This window comes from Drosophila innubila, chromosome X (genome assembly GCF_004354385.1).
Source record: "Drosophila innubila isolate TH190305 chromosome X, UK_Dinn_1.0, whole genome shotgun sequence".
NCBI lineage: Eukaryota > Metazoa > Arthropoda > Insecta > Diptera > Drosophilidae > Drosophila > Drosophila innubila.
Window position 1 is genome coordinate 8802885 of NC_047626.1, and position 17344 is coordinate 8820228.

The 17344-nt window shown below is 39.0% G+C and overlaps 3 protein-coding genes across 8 annotated transcripts in view; 1 reads left to right on the forward strand and 2 right to left on the reverse strand.

Annotated features, from left to right (window-relative positions):
- LOC117791061 (neurobeachin) overlaps window positions 1–17344 on the reverse strand; it is a 250661-nt gene that overhangs the window by 97401 nt on the left and 135916 nt on the right. The window lies entirely within an intron of this gene.
- LOC117791126 (DEP domain-containing protein DDB_G0279099) lies at window positions 1201–15869 on the reverse strand. 4 transcript variants are annotated; one of them, XM_034630794.1, is made up of 3 exons: window positions 14470–15869; window positions 13564–13615; window positions 1201–1293 (listed from the first exon to the last, which is right to left on the reverse strand). In XM_034630794.1, exons 1-3 carry the CDS (start codon window positions 15651–15653, stop codon window positions 1231–1233), a joined length of 1299 nt encoding a protein of 432 aa, XP_034486685.1. In that variant the 5' UTR covers window positions 15654–15869; the 3' UTR covers window positions 1201–1230. The 4 variants fall into 4 exon arrangements, with proteins under 4 accessions (XP_034486685.1, XP_034486694.1, XP_034486701.1 ...); XM_034630803.1 differs by having other exon boundaries at window positions 1215–1293; window positions 13547–13615; XM_034630810.1 differs by having other exon boundaries at window positions 1247–1293; window positions 13524–13615.
- LOC117791117 (trichohyalin) lies at window positions 6453–9748 on the forward strand. Its single transcript, XM_034630782.1, has 2 exons — window positions 6453–7301; window positions 8345–9748. Exons 1-2 carry the CDS (start codon window positions 6624–6626, stop codon window positions 9470–9472), a joined length of 1806 nt encoding a protein of 601 aa, XP_034486673.1. The 5' UTR covers window positions 6453–6623; the 3' UTR covers window positions 9473–9748.

Consider the following 17344-nt stretch of genomic DNA (forward strand, 5'->3'; position numbering starts at 1 on the left):
CTAAAGTAAGTACATTTTGAGACTTCTATATATGCGCAGACTTTAGCAAGTACAAAGGGCATTTTAAGAAAATCTACTAGAAAGCCTTATATGAGAATATTTGTATAAAATGTATAATATTTCAAATTATAGTATTTATAAAAAATTATTAAATTATTAAAAGTTATAGTTTATGTAATTTTTTAATAAAACTTTTTTTAACGACGAAATTGTTTCTTATATTTTTTTTTTTTAGCTGTTTTTGAATATATGTTATTTTTCTTGGAGAAAATTAGTTTGGTATTAAAGTGATATATGTATAAATTTTTAAGGTTAACATTTGATAAAAATAAGTCTTAACATACGATGATAAAAATAATAGTAATTTTTATACGAGGATAAGTAAGCGTAAAACTTAAAAAAAAGGAAGATACTATTAATATCGATAGTTTCGATATTCATACGATTTGTTCGATAAAAGTAAATATATGACGATATATATGACGATGTGATATGCATTTTTTTAGATATATTTCGATACTTTATTGTCGATACCCATTCCTAGAGTCGACTTTGCCTTGCTCTCCACACAAGTGTGTGTCTCTTGTGTCTGTGTGTGTGTGTCTCTGTGTGTGTGTCGCTGGGTGTGTGTGTGTCCCACTTACCGAGAATGCTTTGAGAAATACCAAACACTGTATGATACCCTCCATGGTATCGCCGGTTAGGCAAAATGTGCCGGTCAGATGTCGTCCCTTGCGTCCGACTGTGGCGGCAGCCAGTGAGGCATGCACCAAGGCGCGCTGCTGCTGCTGCTGCCCGCCGCCGATGCCGACGACGCCCTTGACGCCAGCAGCGGCGCTGGCAGCGGCAGCGGCGGCCGTGGCCACAACGCCGCTGGTCAACATGCGGGGCAAGGGGGCAGCACGCATTAAACGCTCCAGCGAATCCATTTTATATATGTATATATATATATATATATATATATGTGTGTGTGTGTGTGTGTGCTTTTCGGTTATCGATTATCGATTGACGATTTACGACACTCGCTTAACGTTTATCAGTTATCGTTGTTTGATTTGTTTTTTTTTTCTCTTTATTTAAGTTATTGTAGAATTTTCCTTAAATTTTTGTTTGTTTGTTTGACATTTTTTTCTATTTGCTCATTTTGTGATTTCTCCTTTCTCATTTCCTTTTATTTTTGTTGTTGCACTGGTAATTTTGTTTTTTTTTATTTAGATATTGTTAGTTTTTTTATTGTTTGTCTTTTGGTTGCTTACAAGTCGTTTGTTGATTGCTTCTCACACACTTGTTTAACTGAAAATGTGTTTACGGAGAGCAAAGGGAAAATGTTATAAAAAAAAAAACACCAACTCAAAAGAATTTGCCAAAGAACGAACCCAAAAAAAAAAAAAAACGAAACAAGGATAAACAAATATAGAGTGGACGAAGAGCACAACGTCAACTGGCTGACAGACTGACCGACTGTCTGACTTGACTGCCATGAAGCAACTGAACTAGTTCCAATACCAGTTCCATTTCTAGCTCCAAGTGAAACGAAATGAAATTGAAACAACAACAACAAATAGCAACTATCAATAAAGTGGAACACAGCTAAGACGACCCAAATATAAGAAGAGAAGCAACAAAATTGTCATTATGATGACTGCAAGACAGAGACAACAACAGCAACAACAGTTTGTTCCCTCTCTCCTTTTAACTCACAACTCTTCTAGACCTCTGGCTGGGGACTTAAATTCAAGTTAAATGTTTGTTAAAAATTTATAGCTAAAATTTCGGTCTCAGAGAAAGAAAGTTATACATGACGAAAGACAGTGCGACAGAGAGAGGACGAATAGCAGACAGAGATAGGTGGACTACTGGCCCTTAAAAAAAAAGAAGGCTAACATCTTTTGGCAGTTGACCAGGCGACAAAAGTATATAGGCAACTTTCTTACGTGTCTGGCCTAAGAAATTCAATGAGAATACCAGCAAAAAAAAAACAGAAAATTTAACAAAAATCTGAAAAATATTTAGAAATTAAGATACTGTTATTTACAAATAATTAAGGTTGGTAAAAAAAAGTTTGAGTCAATGCATGGCATATAAATTGGCCATATTTAAGTTTCAATAAAATCATAATAAGTATATTTGTCGCATTTGAACATAGTTAAGTCATAATTTGCTGTTTTCAACCACTTTGAAAGTACAATTTGAGAGCACAAATTTTTACCAACTTTTTAAAAAAAAATTAATATAAAAATTAAATATTCTTGACCACTTAAACAATTCGAGTATGGTAAGTCTGCATTCATTTGTTCAATTAGAAAACGTTTTAATAAGTTTTGGATATTGCATATATTAGATTATTATATAAACAAAAATTATATAATTCTTTTAAATTTTTCATGTGTCTTGAACTCATAATTTTTACGTTTTTCTTAGATCAACAAATCTCCCTTAAGGTTTTTTTTTAGGAAAAACTTTAAGTCAGATTTTCAAAGTCCTTCCTGTTCAAAAAACACGACGACTTACAAATTCAGGCCTATTCTATTAAAGATATTAAAAAAAAGAAAATAAAACTAAAATAAGCGTTAAGATCTGCTGCCCTTTTTTGTATTAAGAATTTCTGATTTTCGACGCATTTTTAGATAAGACTTCTTAGTTTTGGAGCTTTTTGTTTGATTTGCGTCGTTTTTAAAAGCAATATGCTATTTATGTCGCCTGGCAGGATATGCCAGTCATATGTGTGTGTGTGTGTGTGTTGCAGTTTACAGTTAAAGAAAAATAAGCATCAGTGAGTAAGTGAGTGAGTCTGTAGTCTATAGACCTTAGATCCTTCCACAGTGTTTGTGGCTCTGTAACTTGAAATGTGACTGCAAATGTGAATGTGACTTTGCGACTGTATCCCATGTCCTTGTGTCCTCTTTCATCCTTCTGTCAGAGCTGTTGGCTTTTCCGCTTCCATTTGCCAGGCGCTTCAAGCGTAATTTATCTGCTGGCAAAATGTGTGGCTGCTGTGACTGTCAACGAGACTGGGAAACTGGCAGTAAAATTTATGCAGGCCAAACGTATGGCCAACAATGAAAAAGAGACAGCAACAGGAAGAGCGAGAGAGACAGAGAGACAGAGAGAGGGAGACTGGGCGTGCGAGTGTATTAACTGCAGCTAAATCAAACTTTTGAGCCAAGTTATGAATTATTTGCCATTGTGCAGCATGCGAAACATTTCTTTGTCGCTTTGTTGTCGTTGCCTTTTTTTTTTTTTGCCTTGTGGCCAGGAAACGAAGAGGACGACCTTTACCCGCACTTCCTGTGACCCGCCCTGCATATTTTCCTGCTCCCTACCTCCCTCCCTCCCCTCTCCGGTCGCCAGCATCCGGCGTGGGCTATTTTTGTTACCTGCACTGTCATTCTGCTGCCTGTTGTTGTCTGTTGGCCATGCCAAGTTAATTTGTACATAACAACAACAACAGCAACAACAACATTGACAGGCAACAACCACAACATTTTCATAGCATACTTTTTTTTCGGGTCTTCCCCCACAACTAGAAACGAATTTGTATACAAAATAAACACAAAAAATGAGAAAGAAAAAAAACAACCGAGAAAGGTTTCCAATTTTTTTTTTGTGCATAGCTGTGATGATGCGGCATTTGACTTTCTGGGACAGTCGAGACACGTAAATTTCATAGGCGACCCCAAAAGCTGTTGGGCAAGGCAACAACAAGATGGAATAAAAAATTTGAGAAGGCCACAAAAAAAAAAAAATTAAATGAAGCACAAATTAAGTGAAAATAATAAACCCTTGGGTAGCAAAATAAGAAACCAAATAACAGATACACACACAGACATACACATAGATACACATACCTATGTAAGGTGAAGGAGGAGAAGAAGAAGAAGAGGAGAAGAGGAGAAGTAAGGATGCTCTGTAGTTGCCTTGGGGCATTACACATGCATTAAGTCCTCTTTTGTGTTTTGTTTTTGGATTCCTGCATTACACTTAATTAGAGGTTGACCTTGCACAGTGGTACAAATGACATTTGTCAAGCGACAAAGAGTGCGAGCAACTAAGAATAATCAATTCATATGGAGTTTATATTATCGTTCTTTGGCTAGTTTCGACAATATAAAATTAATTTATGACCTTATTACAACGAACAAGAAAACACAGCAAATGCAGTGCTTCGAGTAGAGGCGTTGAACCCAATAATTCATGAAACTGTCAATTACATATACAAACAAATTCTTTTCCCATTGAAGACTATTTCTTATATCTAAAAAAGGGTTTTTCTTATCTTTCATAAATATGTAGCTTTCCTTATTTTTTAATCTACATATATATCCATCTATTTTGTAATTCATCTATCTTATTAAACTCATATCTCTTATCTTTTTTGCATACATTTATATATTTATAATCTCCATTTGTTTATTTTACAGTCTAGATTCTAGAACTCTTCTTTAACTCTTTCCCTATCACAATCTTTGTTTCTATTCATATCTCTTTTACTTTCGCCCTGTCCAATTCTCTGCATTTTCTTGTTCTTTATCTATGACATTTGAGCTTTATTTCTTATATCCATTTACGATTTGTGTATTTTCATCGCTTTCGAACTATTGTGCATAGCTGTATAGCTTATCGAACAGAGTCTCAAGTTCTTCTCTCTACTTGCCGCTTACGTTATCTATTTCTCTGTCTTTCTCACTGCCTTTCGCATAGTGTGCATGCTTGAACAAAAGGGGGATTCAAACTGAAATCCTTGCAAATGAATGGCTGGGCATTGAAATAATGAGCCGTATTTACATTTCAAAGCGTATAGCAACAAACAACAACAAACAACAGCAACAACAACAATAACAACGACAACAATGAGTTGATTTTGTAATGGAGAAAGAGAGGGGTAAAGTCAAAGAACTTGGAGAACTGTGGAAACGGACTGAGGCCGATTGCATGCAATTTGTTTTATGGGCCGGGCCATGCACATTAAACGCGCACTTAATCACACGCACGGGGCGTGCCTAATGCCCCCCTCCTACCCCCTACCCCCCTCCATTGCCCCTACTCCTCCAGACGCCCACACTTTTTTTGTGAAAGGCGACCGGCGACAAATCAAATTGATTTCGCTTCTTTTTATTCGCTTGTGCTTTTGCTTTTCTTGTTATTGCTGTTGCTGTCGTCTCGGGGCTTTAACGCAGCATTATTAAATCACTTTTATTGCCATTGAAATGTGCAAAAGTTTTGTGCCTCCCCCGCTTCCCAACATACCGAAAAAAAGGGACAAAGGCAAAGTCTAGCTGTGGCGTATGTGGCGTATGCGTAATATAGGAATACAAATGCGTAACTCATATTTGTGGCTGTTGGCGACGACTGGCGACTTGACTCTCAGTTCGCTGGCAGTCAACAAGAGACACAGAGTGAGCAGCAGAGAGCGAGAGAAAGAGGGGAAAGAGAGGGGCCAGAGCTAGAGCTAGAGATACAGATACAGGACTAAGGACTAAGGACACGTAGCGACAAGTAAATTATATTTGTTGTCTGAAGCTGCTGTTGCTGCTGCTGGCCATTGGCATGTGTGACTGACAAGACAGCAGCAACAACAATCACAACAACAACAACAACATCAAATAAACAGCACAAACAATGCGACTTTGGGCCACTTGAGGCGCCACAAACAAGACACGACACGAACAAGAGACAAGTCTGCCCTGCAGATAAATAAGCCCATACATCTATCTCTATCATTCCCACTCCCCAAACTCTCTTTCTCTTTGCAGGCATTTCTTTAGCTAAAGATTTAAGTAGACAAGCAAATGACGTCAGTCAGTTTGAGATTTGAGAATTTTGATTCAATCAAACAGCTCATAAAGTGTTGGAAAATTCATAAACTGGCCACTGTCGAAATTAAATGTTATGATTGCGCATCAAAAGCACAACTCATAAATTCCACAAATTATTCAACTTTACAACAAATTCACAAAATCTTATCAAAAATGGTTATGCATTAAACAATAGATCTTTAGATTATAAAAGATGAATCAAAGCACACTTGCAAAGGAATGAAATGTCGTCTGTTGATAAATTCGTCAAGCAAATATTTGCTAATAATTTATTTATTTGTGTCAATAAAAACATAAATTAAATAAGTTCTTGATTTTAGCATGTTATGTCAAGGACTCAATACTTCAAATGTCAAAGTAGCCTTAACCATTTTATTTGACTAAAAAGAATCTTACCGAATTCCGAGAATCAAAAAAATTCCTGACTGCCAAAAGATTCATTGTAAATAAATAAATTATTGTGTACTTGGTTTAGGGAAGTTCGGAATTACCATATTCCGACTTCTCATTGGATTGATTTCATTTGATTTTCTTTTATATTTATGCTTATAGTTTCTAAGCTCGACAAGATCATACAGTTATCGAGTGTACAGGGCAATCATCTAGTAGGCAATTCCAAAGGCAGCCTGGCAAAATGAGGCAACAAATTTCAAATAGCAAAGCACACGGAATCATTTACTACATACACACGCTGCGTTTCATAGTTAAGTGAAAAAATTCTATATATATTTTTGAGACACGAAAGAGGTAGTGGTATAAGAAAAGCGAGCCGTAAGAGCTGCGAGAAGAGTGAGAAGTCAAACAACAATGCCAACGTCAATGCCATGCGTGACACGAGCTGGTCGATCATTGCATCCCGATTGTTATGATCGACTTGGCCGCAAGATCGGTCTTGAATTGGAGCGTGGAAAGCGTCCGATGAAAGCGCTGCCCTCGAATCAGCACGAAAAGAAGCAACTTCGTCTTCGCATCTGTGAGAAGCAACAACAGGAGGCGTTGTTGCAGCAACAACGTGCCGTTGGCTTTCAATTGTCCAGCGGTCCTGGCTCCAAGTCCCTGCAAAAGCCACGTGCCCTACCGCCCGGCACAGTGGCGCCACCTGCAGCCCGAATCCCGTTACGCCGCCAGGAGAAGCCCTTGAAGCGTAAAGGACGCGGCGGTGAAGCAACATACTTTCATGTGCTCGGCCAGCCCTGGGAATCCAAGGGCTTCGCCGAGCTCGACAAGGAGGACGTGGAACGCATGAAGGCCGCACGTCCTCCCACTGCCGAGGAATTGCTGGCCGAACAAGAGCGACACCAAGAAGAAGAGCGTCTCAATAAAGAGGAAGAGGATCGCGTACGCAGCTATTACCATGAGATCGATGAGGCTCGCAGGGAGCGGGAACTCGAAGTCCAGCGACAAATCGATGCCGAAGCCGATGGCGATGACGAGGAGAAGGCAGCCGAGGCAAGGCGTCTGATGGTGCTGCACAAATCTTTACAGGCAAGTAATCAAAGTCATCTAGAAATGTTTTGTTACAACCGTTAGCATCAATTAACCGGTTAATATATGGTAATCAAAGTTAGTAGCTTGTATTAAAAATATGAAATCAACTTTTTAATCAAATCTCAAAAAGTTTGAATGCAGAATGAATTTGGAGGCCAAACCATGATCAAAATGACATTCCGCTTGAAAATCGGTTAAGTTTTGGCAAAGTTATGACAGTTCAAAGTTGGTCAGACCTTTGACCTAGCAACTTTACAAGTCAAAATTTATCTTCAATTTGACATGATTTTTTACAGAAAAATGAAAGGTTTCAGAACCAAATTTAAAGTGTAGATTTATACTAATTAAGATATCAGGAGTTGATTAAAAGTGAAAACTTGAGATTTAAAATTTTCAATTTTCAAAATATCAAAGGGGGGACCCTTAGCAAGGAAATCAAACCATGGGTATAATAGTCGAAAATAATAAAATTTTCTAAACTAACAAAATTTGAATGCAGAATGAATTCAGAGGACAAACCATGATCAGAATAATATTCCGCTTGAAAATCGGTTTAGTTTTGACAAAGTTATGGAAATTTTAAGTTGGTCACACCTTTGACCTAGCAACTTTACAAGTCAAAATTTTTGTCCGATTTGACATGATTTTTTACAGAAAAATGAAAGGTCTCAGAATCAAATATAAAGTGTTGTTTTATACTAATTAAGATATCAGGAGTTGATTAAAAGTGAAAACTTGAGATTTAAAATTTTCAATTTTCAAAATTCCAAAGGGGGGACCCTTAGCATCGAACCCAAGATTTGGAGGGAAATAATTTTTTTTACAAAATAAATTAAATTTAAATGCACAATGAATTTAGAGGTGAAACCAAGATCAAAATGATATTCCGCTTTAAAATCGGATGAGTTTTGATAAAGTTATGCGCGTTTGCAGTTATGATCAGAGGCAGTTGGTCAGAGTTATGATCTAGGAAATTTTTGTTAATTTTGACATGATTTTTAACCGATAAACCATATGATGTATATATTAACCCATTGCAGGCCCGACATGCCACAGACGAGCGTGTCCAGACGGCAATCCGTGCCATTGGAGCGGCCAAGTGCAGTGCGATGTGGACGGCGCAGATTGAGGAGCGTGCGATGATGGAGCGCTTGCAGGAGCAGCATGACGTGGAGCAGGCACGCAAGGATACGGCGTTCAACGAGTCCAAGTGGGGATCGCTGCCGCATCAGGAGCTGCTGGCGCACAACAAGCGCCTGGAATTTGGCGCTGCTGTGCGTCAGCAGATCAATGATCGTCGGCAGCTACGTCATCTGGCCGAGGAGCGACGTCGTGATGAGTCGCGACAGATGCGCGATGCCTACGATGAATATAAGCGCTTTCAAATGGATCAATCTGTGGCGAATGGCCAGAGAAAGACACACTATCGCAAGGAGCTCTTTCATTATATTCAACTACATCAGGACTTTGGACGTTTGCTCTGCGAGCAGGAGCGTCGTGATGAGCTGCGAGCCAACGAGTATGTCCTTAAAAAGGAGCAACAGCGACTGGAGCAGCGACAGCAAAAGGCGGCCGTGGAGGCGGACAAGGCACGCAAGCGGGATGCCCTCTATGTCATACAACAGAAGATCCTCGACGCCAAGGATAATCGCGAGGAGATGCGCTTGCTTGCCGAGCACGAGCGTCTCGAGCGCAAATACCGCCTCGAGGAGCGTCAGGCTGTGGAGCATCGTCGTCGTCTGGTCGCCGAGCTGCGTCATGGCAATCGTCAGGCCATGGAGCAGCTGAACAAACTGAAGGCCTGTTACTACACACAACGTCAGCGAGAAATGGATGAGGTGAAGGAGGAGCGTGCTCGCTACGAGCAACAGCGAAAGGTCGAGCAGGAGCAGAAATTGGGCAGGAAACTAAGTCTCTATCAGGGAGTCACGGCCCAAATGGAGGAGCATGAGCGTGCCCGACGTCGCAATCTTGAAGAGGAGCGCGTCGAGAGCGAAAAAGCCCGTGCCATGGAGGAGCAGCGTCAAAAGGAGATCGACATGGTCATCAGTGTGAAACTGGATGAATTGGCCAAGAAACGTTGCTTGCCACAAAATGCTCTGCAGTCTCTGACTGGACGTGTTGCCAATGCTGCCCACAAGAAGCTATCCAATCATTTCCAACCCTAAAAGAAGAGCAGAAGCAGCAGCTAGGATTGAAGTGGAGCGGTTTGAAAAGTGGTGCAGGTGGAGGTAGAAGAAGTTGCTCTTCAATGTGTGTTATTTGTTCTGTTTGTAGAGTTTGTTGTTGTTGTTGTTATTTGGTTTTGTGGAGTGGCAACAATACACTACACTACACAATTGATGGCGGTGGCATACACACACACAAACAAACAAACACACACACACACACCAACACACACACGAAGCGCGGCATTAAATCTTGAAGCATACTTTGCGGCGACAGTTTGCTTTTTTGTTCTCTCTGAGAGTGGATAAGTGTCTATGGGACAAGGGAGATCGGAAGAGGGAGAAGAGAAGGTCTGTCAACCACAGACTTTTTAACTCAACAAGTTTCACAATACACTCACACACTCACACACACACATATGTGCAGCTCATTAGATAGAGCATTGAAAACAATCATTAAAACCAAACTAAATTCGACTAAATTCGCAAATGTAGAAAGAGCGAGAAGCAGAAAAACAGTATGGATAAAGCGCACTGTGGGTTATTTGTCAGTTTTAACGCAACAAAATAAAAACAAAAAATATTTGCTTAAAAAAAAACCGGTTTAAGTGTATACAGTCAGTACTTACACTAGTCTGAATTTAATTCTTTAAAATCATATTTTTCAACAAAGACTGTAGTAATAAAAGAAATGAAATGCAATAAAAACCAGAGAGAAAAGTATTGCCAATTACCGTCTAAAATTAAAGTTTTGTTCGAAATCTCAAAGCTCATAAGAAATACATTAAAGTATTGTTAACCAATAATTGTTTTCTTAAATAAATTTTCAAGATTTTTAAATTTGAATTAAACGCTGCTTTCCATGCCGTTTGTCCCACTGTGCTGTGGCAAGACTGCTCGGCAATTTGTATAGCCTTCAGTTAGCTGACAGTTTTGGAAAGTCGAAAGTCGCTGATTAATTGAATTGGATTTGTGGATTGTCTCTGAAGCTAAGCTGAGCCTTGAAGCTTACCAAGTCAAAACTTTTAGCTAATATATCTTCGAGATTAGATTAACCACTGTGTGTGGTGCCTAACAACTGTGACAAATCCGTTTTATCAGTTATCCATGCATATAACTAATCATAGGAAAAACTGAATGCAAAGGGATGGAAAGAAAAAGGACTATAAATAAGGAAAAGAATAAACATTGACAAACTAAAATAGTTAACTGATTCAATAAATATACCAAAGTTAGGTAAATATTTTGTTGTGTTTATGAACTAGTTGGAAGTACTTTTTCACATACAAATTCAGTTGGAAATGAACTCATCATTGTCATTAAAGAAAAAAAGATAAAGTTTTTTAAAATCCTAATGAAGCAAAGTTGACTGAAACTTTTCTTTATACAAATCCTAATGATGAAAAGCCGTTAGAGTATTGTAATATATCAATAAAACGATACATTTGTCAGTTTTCAATTTTAGCTCAGGTTATTGTTAACTCCCTCTTTGAATCTAAAACAGTTGCTTACAATTTATGGCGTAGCTTGAGCGAAGACAAAGAAAGAAAAGCACAGAGAATGCAATGTAGATAGAGGGAAAAAAAAGATGGAAACAGGGGTCATCTTTAGTCTCAGTGCGTAGCCATTTATTGTGAATTTTGCTATTGCTACGGCCTAATGATGTGGAAGAATATTGCCCTTGACTGATATGAGATAAAATACTATGGGCATTATTCCTTTTTTTTTTTTCGATATTTACATATTCCAATTAAATTTAATATTTTTCATTTAGTTTTGAAACTGATAACTATGAAAATGTAGTTAAATATCAAATTTTCTGTTATATAAACATTTCTGTTATATAAGAAAACATGTAAATACTTGTACAACAGGGATTAATGCCAGAAAATTGAACAAAATCTCCATAGTGCAATGCAACAAACGGTAGCAGGCTCAGCTGAGCTTTCAACAAAAATGTTTCTGCTTCTTTTCTTTCTATTGTTTTGTTTTGTGTTGTTTTGCTTGTTTGTTTGTTTATTTGTTTGTTGTTTCGTTTTGCTGCAATGAAAAAGCATTTATGACGCTGCTTCACATATTTTTTTTCTGTCTCTCTTTCACTTTGTCGCCGTGTCTCTGTCGCTCTTTCTGTTTCTCTGGATTGGCAATGCTAAACTGTCATGGTAACACAGCTGCCTATACATAAATACACACACACACACATGCAACATAATTGCCAGCCAAGTTGTTGTGTGCATAGAAAAAAGAGCATAGCATACTTTTTAGCGCGCCATTGTGACAAAAGTGTGTGTGTGTGCGTGTATATCCGAATATAGTAAGCTCAGAAGCCCAAAACACCCACTGGACCCAATCAGTAGAGCATCAGCTAACCACAGCAACAACAACGAAAACAACAAGAAGAGGAGAAAGAGAAAGCAGCTGGCCAGCAAATCAGCAAACTACACACACACACACACATACACACATGTAAGCAGAGCGAAAGAAAAGAGAAATATGTATAGTAAAAACAAACAATAGTAAAACTGATTAAGTCGGAAAAACCACATCAAGCTAAACGATGATGAAGAAAAGACCAAAAGATTACGAGCATTGAAAGCAAGCAGGACTCGCAGGATTCACAGGACTCGCAGGACTCGCAGGACTCACTGGCAAAAGGACATGCGACTTGAGGCATGGACTTGCATGCGATGGCTAAAGGTGGTGGAAGGCGGGGAACGCGGGGAACGCGATTTGTGAACCACGCGAAGTTCACACAATCGATGGGGAAGTGGAAGGAAATGAAAAATAATGCGGGTCTTAGGGTTTGGACTATGTGTGTGTGTGCGTGTGTGTGTGTGTGTGTGTAATTGTATTGGCCACAAGAAATGAAAACGAAGCAAAAGTTGAGGGTTGAGCAACAAAATGAAAATGAACAGAAAAAAAATAAATATAGCAAAGGCAAAAATGCTGCCACATATCGAATAATTGAAAGGATTCGCACAAGCTGCGCAAGATGAGACAAACAGAGACAGAGAAGGAGACAGAGAGAGAGGTTGGATAAGAGTAAGACAGAGGAAGAGAACTGCTACAACTTGGAAGCGACAATTTGTAAGATATGATAGTAATGCGCTATGACAGCGCAGCCAAGAAGAGCAACAATGACAGCAAAATTAGTCATTGTCCCTGCTTGCAACAACGACGACTTATCCACATACGCATATTTGCATACGTATGTAGATAAGCACACTCATATACATATGCACAGATATAGTATACAAATGTGTGTGTTCTAGTGTTTGACAATTATGTACAATTTACTTTGCATAACACTCGAGAGAAAGATTCTGCTTCAAGTTGCCCTGGCTACAAGCAGTTTGTGGCTTAGCATCAAGGGACAAAGATTATTCGAATGGAGAATGGAGAATGGAGCTATGTATACACACAGACATATGTATATTGCTTGGGGTATAGGTAGTTTTCGAGCTAGTTAGCATTTTGTTGCCATCAACCAAGACACACACAGAGAGACTCTGAAATTCTATGGAGAAATCTCAAAAAGCAAAACTCAGCACAACAAGAAAAAACAGTTTCAAGTGTTCTGAATATGTTGTACAACAGGAAAAAGTTATGAATGATATAGTGGAATGGCATGACATGTACATTTATTATTATCAGTAACAGCAGTTTCTCAACTCTGATTAGAATGACAGGCATTAAATATAACTAAAATAACCATACTGTTAGGCAGTCAGTTGAGTTGCACTGTTTTTGAGGATTTTAAGAAAGAACAAGTATAATTTCTACAGCAAAGTCAATAACCAACTCTATTAAAACCATAATAAACTAGAAATTAAAAAGAAATTCGCAAATTGTCACCAAAAATTGTGACCCACGTTGGGCGCCAATTTTTTTTTTGTTGGGCGCCCAACGTGGCTTACAATTGTCACGCGTAAAGTGTCGAATTGGAAACTATTCAGATTCAATTATTTGCTGTGTGGCCAAATTGACAAGGCATGGCGCCCAACGTGGGACATAAATCTGCGATATTGTCAAAGAACATTCTCTCACTCACACTTGAACAATTGGAAAGCTTACTAGTAATCAGGGTATACCATGCGAATGCGAGTGCAGCTGTTGTGTTGAGTTTCGGTTGCACCAAAACGGCTGTAAAAATCATTTAACAAGTTAAAGGCATTAGAGTCTAGAGAGCAGGCATTTTTAATTCTTTAATTTTTGGTGAAAGTGAGATATGGTGAGATTTAAAAAAAAAAAAAAAAAAAAAAAAGTATTTAGAGTAAGCAAAGTGAGCTGTTGGCTTTGTGATTCTGGTGATGCTGCATTTTGAGGTGACTTCTATATTATTGCATGGTGAGAGCTGAGCAGTTGAGGTGACTTTTGCAGTGGATTGGCAACAATTGTGAACGTGAATGAACGTGACTACAATTGAAATAAATTAATTGAAAAGTAAAAAACATTTCGAAATGAGTTGAGAATGTTGTGCAAATTCTATTGGCAAATTTTCATTTGATTTTATAATTATAATTATAATTATATATTTATTGTTAGTAGAATTTTAGCTCAATTCCATTAGCTTACGGATTGATTACACTTTTCATTTATCTTTTGCTGAAGCTTTTCATATTTGCTAACCTTGTGTGGGGTATTTCGCATTTGGAAATTTTGTGCTTTTGCTTGCATTGTTTGAATTTGAATTTTGGATTTTGATTTTGGGTTTGAATTTGAGTGAGGCAGATTCGATTGATGATTTGATATATATTTCGATTTTGATTCGATTTTAAATTCTTTGTTTTTTTTTATTATGCTTTTTGATTTCGATATTGATTTTTTTATTGAATTTGTTCTTTTTTTCTATTTTTTTTTTTTTTTTGTTGGGGTGCAATGGTGAGTTTGGCGATTTTGTACAGAATGAAGACGAGTTTGATTTGCGAGTTGAAGTATTTGAATTTTGGATTTAGAACTTTTCCGATATGCTATAGATGCGCTTTACGCTCACGCACTTGCGTCGCAGTCGCTCGCACTCAATCTCCCGGAAGTCAGCGTGCGAGCTGGAACTGGAACTAGCCGTGGCCAGGCTATGATTCGCCTCTCCGCTTGCCGTCGATTGCCCAATGCCACCGATGCCAATGTCGTCGATGGCAATGTGATGAATGCGCGGCAGTTGTGAAATTGCGCAAATATTCGGTTCGCTATTTGCAGCACCAGCTGCCGTACTGCTGTGGCTGGAGTTTGAAGTGGAACCGGAACCGGAACCAGAACCTGAACCGGAACTGGAACCACACGATAAATTGTCGTCCTCTGCCTGCTGTTCCTCTTCGCACTGCGGGCAGATGTTGTCGGTATCGTTATCGTTATCGTTATCGCTATCGTTATCGTTATCGCTCAATGGCTCGTCGTCCTCGTCAAAATGCGTTGACTTTTGCTGATTGTTGCTGCTGCTGCTGATGATCGCTCGCTTCAGCTCCAGCAGGAGCGGTGAGGCTGGCAGCAGTGGCACCAACTGTGGCTGACAATCGAAGAGTCCCAGACTTGCCACCGATTCGCCGGCGTTGGGCAGCGGCTGTGTGGTAATCACCGCCGAAGCGGGTACTCCTAAAACACCGTGTGCCGCCTCGGGATGGATGCGATTGTCCGAGTTGGTTGACGAGAACTTCGAGAGCAGCGACTTGGAGCTGGCCTTATTCTTCAGCTGCTGTTGCTGCAGATAGTAATAGTCGCGTGGCAGCGATGATGTGGCATGCAACGGATCCTCCGGATCGTAATAGCCCAATGCAGCCGGTCGAAATAAGCCCGGTGTGCTCAATGAATGCGGTTGCTGTGATTGTGACTGCGATTGTGACTGCGACTGCGATTGTGATTGTGACTGCGATTGTGATTGCTCCTGTTCATAGGAATCACTGATAACACTGGCCGTGGAGGCGGTGGGCGTGGTGCTGCTGAGCGTCGATTGTGAGCCGGCTGCGGCAGCGGCAGCCGCGGCGGCAAACTGGGCGCCCAGCAGAGGAGTCAAACCGGCCAGGAACTGTTCCTGCTGCTGCTGCTGGCGCTGTTCGTCGAGTTCGCGGCGGTACGCCTCGATTTGGTCGCTCGGTGAGGGCGTGTTACTGTGTATGCAGCCTTGAAAGAAATCCAATGCTTCGTACAGGATAAAACACAGGCCCAGGACAAGAAATGTCTCCATCATAAGGAACTGACAGCCATTGGAAGTGCAGCCGAAGTTAAAAACGAAACGGAAACGAAACGGAAACGGTAACGCAGCGGAATCGAAACGGAAACGAAACGGAAACGTAAACGAGATGCAACGGAAATCGAAATGGAATGCAACGGAATGAAACGCAACGCGTTTACCGCACTTTAAGCGAAACGTCTGACAGTTGATACATTTACCGCTATCCGTTTACCGTTAACCGTTAACCGTTATCACTAGTTTTTAGTGCTGTCTCTTTTCAATGAATTGGGTATTTTTTCCGAGTCGTTATTTTCTTGTTCTTGTTGCCCTTATTGCTTAACGCTTTGATATTTTGAATTGAATTCCTTTTGCTTGACACTTTTTGCACTTCATTTTCATTTTCATTTTCATTTGGCTTTCCATTTGGCTTCACATTTTACTCCCCGCTTTTCTCTTTTCTTTTGTTATGCAACGCAAATTAATTTCAAATTTGTTTGCTGTCGCTTTTTTGTTGTTGTTGTTGTTGTTGTTGCCTTTTGTGCGCTTTTCATTTGCATAAATTAAATGCCGCTTTTCTCTCTATCTCTCTCTCCCTCTCTCTCTGTCTCAGCCACACACTTTGTTTTGAGAGAGATAGAGATGGATAGTTAAATATATATACAAATATACAATTAGTACTATTTATATATAGTACATATACACATTCACATACATTAACACAAACACATACACAAAGACATAGATATAGACAAAGATTCAAAAACTTTTTCTTTTGTTTTGCTGTGCGTGTGTGTGTGCGTGCGCCTTTCATTCAAGTGTGTGTGTGTGTGTGTTTTGGTGTGTGAAACGTGGTGAGATTGAAACAGCAGGCAGACATATTTATGTATATCAAACATACACTGATAAAAACTATCAGTTTCTAAAATCAAGAATATTCCTCGTATATATTTTTAATGATTTAAATAAGACAACTTTAAGAAAAAAAAAAATACAGAATACACAAAAATAATTAATTTTTGTATTAAGAAAGATTCTGAATGTGCATTATTTGAACTATCTTTTCTTAAAGTAGTCTTTATTGAAAAAATAAATTTAAACTATTTGAGGCAAACATTCTTGACTTAAGATACATAGTCTTATTTTTTTTTAAGTGTACACATACACATATATTTACATAGATCGGTACGTAAAGATTGCGCTTAAAATGTATTTCGACTCGTACTTTGGACGCAGCCCAAAAGTATGCAGTGATTTTTTCATTTCACTTGCAATGTGTGTAGGTGTGTGCGTGTGCGTTTGTGTGTGTGTGTGTGTGCGTGCGTGTTTATAACGCGCATAAAAACCAAAAGTAAAATGTAAAAACATAAAAAATACTGAAGACAAAAATAAAGGCAAACAGGAAGCTAACAAACAAAATGCGACAACTTTGTTGCCTTTGGTGGCGTTGTTAAGCACAGCTTAGAGATAAGGCTGCCTACCTCTCTCTTACACTCACTCTCTCTCTCTCTCTTTTTCTCGTTTGCAAACAGCTCATAAACTTAACAAACAGCTGAGAAGCCCCTAAACAGCAGTTTCGCATGCTTCGTTTGTATAGAAATGGACCACAAAATGCCCAAACAGCAAAGCCAACTGTAGAATGAAAGCCCAAAAGTTGAGTTCAGTTTTAGTGGGAAATACGAGTATGGCGAAAGGAAAACCTGCATTAA

Coding starts and splice junctions, on each gene's coding strand:
- LOC117791117 (XM_034630782.1), top strand. CDS start 6,624: ATGCCAACGTCAATGCCATGCGTGACACGAGCTGGTCGATCATTGCAT. Junction 7,302..8,344: donor TGCTGCACAAATCTTTACAG/GCAAGTAATCAA, acceptor AACCCATTGCAG/GCCCGACATGCCACAGACGA.
- LOC117791126 (XM_034630794.1), bottom strand. CDS start 15,653: ATGATGGAGACATTTCTTGTCCTGGGCCTGTGTTTTATCCTGTACGAA. Junction 13,616..14,469: donor TGCGAGCGACTGCGACGCAA/GTGCGTGAGCGT, acceptor TGATTTTTACAG/CCGTTTTGGTGCAACCGAAA. Junction 1,294..13,563: donor GCTGCACTCGCATTCGCATG/GTATACCCTGAT, acceptor ACACATTTTCAG/TTAAACAAGTGTGTGAGAAG.